The sequence below is a fragment of the Oncorhynchus masou genome, chromosome 15 (assembly GCF_036934945.1).
Source record: "Oncorhynchus masou masou isolate Uvic2021 chromosome 15, UVic_Omas_1.1, whole genome shotgun sequence".
In the NCBI taxonomy this organism is placed as follows: domain Eukaryota; kingdom Metazoa; phylum Chordata; class Actinopteri; order Salmoniformes; family Salmonidae; genus Oncorhynchus; species Oncorhynchus masou.
Window position 1 is genome coordinate 46,929,425 of NC_088226.1, and position 5,957 is coordinate 46,935,381.

The 5,957-nt window shown below is 39.4% G+C and overlaps 1 protein-coding gene across 1 annotated transcript; it reads right to left on the minus strand.

Moving 5' to 3' along the window:
* Positions 1-1,896: 1,896 nt before the first annotated feature.
* LOC135555116 (collectrin-like) lies at positions 1,897-5,415 on the minus strand. Its single transcript, XM_064987475.1, has 6 exons — positions 5,148-5,415; positions 4,435-4,493; positions 4,232-4,317; positions 3,883-3,999; positions 3,254-3,448; positions 1,897-3,169 (listed from the first exon to the last, which is right to left on the minus strand). Exons 1-6 carry the CDS (start codon positions 5,218-5,220, stop codon positions 3,037-3,039), a joined length of 663 nt encoding a protein of 220 aa, XP_064843547.1. The 5' UTR covers positions 5,221-5,415; the 3' UTR covers positions 1,897-3,036.
* Between the last annotated feature and the right edge of the window lie 542 nt (positions 5,416-5,957).

Sequence of the window (5,957 nt, forward strand, 5' to 3'; positions counted from 1 at the left end):
CTAGTACCCTGTGTCTATAGGGCCACGTTATTGTTACTCATTGGGTATTTATTATTACTTTTATTGTGACGTGTTACGACTTTTCTCTATTTTCTCTCTCTCTCTGCATTGTTGGGAAGGGCCCGTAAGTAAGGATTTCACTGTTAGTCTACACCTGTTGATTATGAAGCATGTGCCTAATAAAATGTGATTTGATTTGAAACACACAAACACACACTTCCATTCTCCAACTAACAGTATTTGTGTTGAAGACAGGACCGGTGGCAGTGGTCGTATAATCTCAAATTTAGATGCATACTTTTTGATGTAAGGGACCTTTGACCATGGGTATATTTACTTGAAGGATATTTATTGGTTGAAATTGAAGAGAGACAACAGCTGATTGGCTCCATCCACCTCCCCTGTGCTGGGGAATAGAAGGAACATTTAAATAATTTACATTGCTGGCATGTTATTTCAAAGAATTACCCATCTAGAGTCTAATAACAGAAATTGCCATTGTCTAAACAAGTTTTTACATAGATATTTAAATAAATATAAAATAGCATGCAGTTGATCCCTGTGTGAACTAACCGTGATGCCACTCCAATCTGGATCCCCTGGTCATGTAGAGAAGTGAGTATGTCCATTGTTTCTTGGTACAGTTAGATTTTCTCTCCTCTTGCATCCAACACCACTCCCCTGTAGGGAAAGACGTGATATTATTATAAATCTGAAAAGACATGGCTGAAATGTAATTTGTGTAAGAATTGGAGAGGATTTAGAGAAGAACATAGCCTAAAGCCATCACTAGCTTGCAACTCATCAATCAATTTCACGATTTTTGATCAGGAAACTCACATTGCCTTTGAAGTGGTGGGTCCACATGGGTGTCTACCCAGAAGGGCCAAAGAGTATAATCTGAGATAGGGAGAAAACAAAAACAAAGCAGATGAGATGGAGGATGACAGGTACAGAAACAGACCGAAACACATGACAGTTAGTGAGACACTACATTAGCTGTGACAGTCTTCTTTTCTGCTCTGGTTTTTCTAATAACGATCCTCAAATGTATTGAATCATCAAAATTGTAGGACTAGCTAGCTTACACTGTCACTTTCCAATGTGGTTGTTTTGGTGTTCTCAAATCAATTAACCACAGAAGCTTTCCCTTTGTAACATGTTGTCCTTTCTGGTGAGGGATCAAAGTTACTTGAACAGCACACTTGAGTTTGTTGCCAGCTGCATTAGAGTTGCTGATTGTGATGCTACATTTGATCAAAATAAATAAAAGGACCCAGAGCTGGAACTGGTAGAAGACCTACCCATCAGAGATATTTAATTAAGGAAGATAAGAGCCACCCATTTAGCCATTTAATTATTGCTGAGGAACTGGTTTAGAACAGCGTGTCAAATTCAAATCGTGTTACATTTGACACCTCATCTACCACATATGCATGTGTAATTGCAGCCACTGACTAAATGTGTTTCTGTGTTCCATCGTGTGTCCATGACAAGGTAAAAATCTGTCATTCTGCCACTGAGCAAGGCAGTTAACCCACTGTTCCCCAGGCACCGGAGACGTGGATATCAATTTATGGCAGCCCCCAGCACCTCTCTGATTCAGAGGGGTTGGGTTAACTTTTGGAAGACACATTTCAGTTGAAGGCATTCCGTTTTACAACGGACGAGGTATCCCCCTTTGCCTTTAATCATTCTCCATGTGCTGTAGCTGAATAAAGAGGTAGTCCTTAATGATGTTTAACCTGTTTTAATCTCAACAGACTAGAGAGGTTGAAAGAGAGATTCCGCAATAGCCAAGGAAGAGACATATCTAAATGACAGTTTATTTGTATTTCCTCTGATTCACACAATAGATTTTCATAACAAACAGTATAAAATCAAAATGGGTGCTCTTTAAAACAATGACTGGAAATGTACATATTTGACATTTAAACCCATCTGTTCTGGTGTTCTTCTTCATTTGATCACATTGTGCAAAACAAAGCAGTAAACAACTTCAATAGGTGGTTAACGCTTAACTAGATGCTGGAGCTAGCGAAGACATTATACATCAATAATTTCTTAGTTACATGTAAATCAATTATCATGGTGGTTCTCCTCCCTCTCGGATATATTTGTGCCTCTCTGTTGCTACGTTTTCATTATTTTCAGATTTGTGATTGATAAGAAGTACTCGAGATTTCTAAATGAACAAGATCACTGTTTATTAAGGGATTCTATTATTTGACCATTATTTTGAAATATACATTAAAATTGTTGACCAGATGCCACCTACTCGGTTTGCAGAAATGCTTAACTAAAGCCATGGATAAAACAGAACTGAAAGGTGTTGTGTTTGCTATAGCATATCTCAAAAGCAGTTTTTTTTTACTTACAGTGAGCTCCAAAGGTATTGGGACAGTGACACATTTGTGGTTGTTTTGGCTCTTTACTCCAGCACTTTGGATTTGAAATGATAAAATGACTATGTGGATAGTGCAGAAGGTTAGTGCAGAATGTCAGCTTTAATTTGTGGGTATTTACATCACTTTTGGGTGATCAATTTAGAAATTACAGCACTTTTTGTACATAGTCGCCCCCATTTTAGGGGACCAAAAGTATTGGGACAAATTCACCTATACGTATGTGTATTATTAAAGATAGTCCAAAGTTTAGTTTTTGGTCCCATATTCCTAGCATGCAATGATTACATCAAGCTTGTGACTTTACAAACTTGTTGAATGCATTTGCTGTTTGTTTTGGTTGTCTTTCATATTATTTTGTGCCCAATATAAATGGTCGCATCCACATGAATGTAGAAGTGTTTAAAAATATATTCTATTCTTATTTACAATAAAAGTGACTCCAAAATGACACAATACATTATTTATCATTTATTTCTATTGGGCACAAAATCGTTTTAAACACAACCAAAATAAACAGCAAATGCAGTTTTAAACTGTAGACACAGTGCATAAAAGTCTATTTGTAATGGTTTTTAATGTCTCTTGGCCCATCCTGTGCTTGCTCGGTAGCATTTTACAGGGGAAGCCTTTACAGCTTTGTGAAGCGATCGTCATCTGTGAATCCTCTGTTGTAGATGCCGTCCAGGATGTTGCCATTCTCCACCCCTTTCATCTGCCTGTCATCTTCATCCTGTCCATCCTCCATCATCCCTTTCTCTTTCCTGGGTTAGAATAAGCCATAGTTCAATAACAAAACACAGCATTATCAACAGAGAGACAGAAGTATTGTCAAAGGGTGGACTCACTGTCTCTTTTGAAGCAGAGAGGATACGAGCAGGGCGATGATTCCAGCAAACACAGCCCCTATGACCACTCCAAACATGATGAGCCAGGGAGGGGTGTCAGGGTTGACTGGCACTGCCAGTGTGGGGTGGATGCCCAGAAACTCCAGAGTCCTATCTGTCAGGAGGAAGGCGTTGTTGATGCGATGCCTTGACATGCTATTAGACATGGGACGGCAGGGTAGCGTAGTGGTTAGAGCGCTGGGATAGTAACAGAAAGGTTGCAAGTTCAAATCCCCGACTTGACAAGGTACAAATCTGTCGTTCTGCCCTTGAACAAGGCAGTTAACCCACTGCTCCTAGGCTGTCATTGAAAATAAGAATTTGTTCTGAACTGACTTGCCTGGTACAACTTTAAAAAACATGGAATGGGTTACTTTAAGTCCAATTGGTAAATCTCACCTTTTACAGGTCTCTGAATCTGTGTAAATACCGCTTGCCTTGTGGTTCAGATTGTAAGCATAATATCTACTTTCTGTTTTATCTATCAAATACTCAGGTGGCTATTTACGTTCACCTTTTTACTTCAGAGTTCAGTTCATCTACAGGTGTATACCAGGATATTTTCCTTTTAAAGTAGACCAAGAAATTACCTCACAGCTTTCTCCACATCTGCCTTAGGAATAAGCATGGTGGGGTTTTCTGGTGATATCACCACAAACCAGAAGGACACCCTCAGAGTCTGATTACACACGATAATGTTGTCGACTCTGGAAAAGTCCCACAAACATCATAATGCCATAAATGCCATGTTGTCAGCATTACACCAACACACCAGGAATACATTTTTATTGACTTGAACAGAAGTCATAAAATATGCACACAGGTATGCTGGAAATTCATCTTTGCAGGAAGTGGAAAAAACATTATGCTGTACAACACTGTGCTTTGATTTCAGTTTTAATATATGGCACAAGTTTAGGGAACTGTAGATTTTCTTACTTGTAAGTTTCTGTTTTGTAGTACCTCCTCATGGCAAAGGCCATAGTTGCTCGGAAAAGGAACATTTCATTCTCATTCCATTCATACTGCAGACAAAAAAAGGACATTTCATCACCCTGCACAATGTAGTTCTAAATATTGTATTTAAAACTTTTCATATCGGACCCATGATGTGAGAGAACACTTGTAAGTATAGTACGTACGGCCTGATTTCCCAAAGCAGTTCTGATGCTGATTCGCACTTTGTAGCCATTTGATGCATCTACAGACAGAATAAGACTTATCTTGATGAGTGATTCTCACCCCTGTCTTAAACACATTTGAATAATCTTTGGATTCACCATGAGTGTACAAGAACACACTTTCTTTTAGAGGACACAAACCTGTGGGCTTGAATCACATGGGTTGATAGGTAAAAAATAGTCCAACAAAAAAAGAAACACGACAATGAAACAGGAAATAGGACATCCCTCACAAAGTGTTCCTCAAACCGTCCTGATAAAGAACTATCTGTACAACCATACAGTATTTACTGTGTGTCCACTCAAACATTCACTGTTGAACTAGAAACCTCTGCGTAGTACATGACAATGCATAAACAACAGAACAGCATCAAACACCATTTAAATCATGAAAAAAATCATTATAACCATACTCATTCACGTGAACGTCTTCCTCGAGAAAACTCTGATCAGCTGACAAGTATTGCACAGTCTCTCTCTCCCTACATTAAACTATAGATATTTGGCGAACTAGATAAAAGAAACATTCAGGGACACAATAAGAGATTGTAAACATAACATTTTGTAACACTAATATAAACTAAAGAATGACAACCAACCAAACACAAAAGCAAAAAACAAGTAGAAATTGTGAGGACATAAGCGTCTTCTTTAGATCAATCTGAGTAACTTACTAGGCTGGCAGAGGGTTTGTGCTAGGGCTGGTGCCCCCACCAGGTAGAGCAGAACCAGGATCCCCACCAACATCCTCTATGGATAAGAACACAACTAAGACAGAATCTCCTGTGCTGCTGGGTCAGTCAAAGTCCCAGTGGTCAGACATTAATGAGAAGAACAAAGTCAACGATGGAATTGGAATCAAACAGGGGGTAGCCACTATGGTTTAATGGCTAAACGATGACACAGCTGCAAGCTACAACTCTCCCTGCCCAACTTTTTTTTGAAGTGAACAGCCCTATAATAGTCATCCCCAGCAGTACAGTTAGCTTGCCCAGAGAGAAGAGTAATACAGCAACAGTAATGTGTGGGCAGCTGTGTGGGCAGCAGTGAAAGCACTAGCTACTGTTTGTCCAAGCCTCAGAGAAGTGGAAGAGGTTTGAGAGAGTGAGAGGGAGGCAGATGTCATGAATATAAACACACAGACCCAGTCTGCTTCTGTTTACCCAGTGGGCCTGCTGTACAGCATATACACCACCTTTCTGTCTGCCTTGCTTATAGCTTTTCAGTTCCAGTAGCAACCCCTTCCTATCATTTCCTTCTATTGTTTTACATTTGTGTCCATGTTGGGGTTTAAGGGGTATTTGGCCAGACACAGGAATATATTTGACATTAATGAAACAATATATCCTAGTTAACAAACCACGAGTAGTAGAAACGATTAACATATTTGTACTACCTTTTCTAACCAGGGGAGCTAAACACCTTCAGACTTACTCTCCACCACAGGTCACAGAGAGGTCAAGAAAGATAGCGCACCTCTTCTG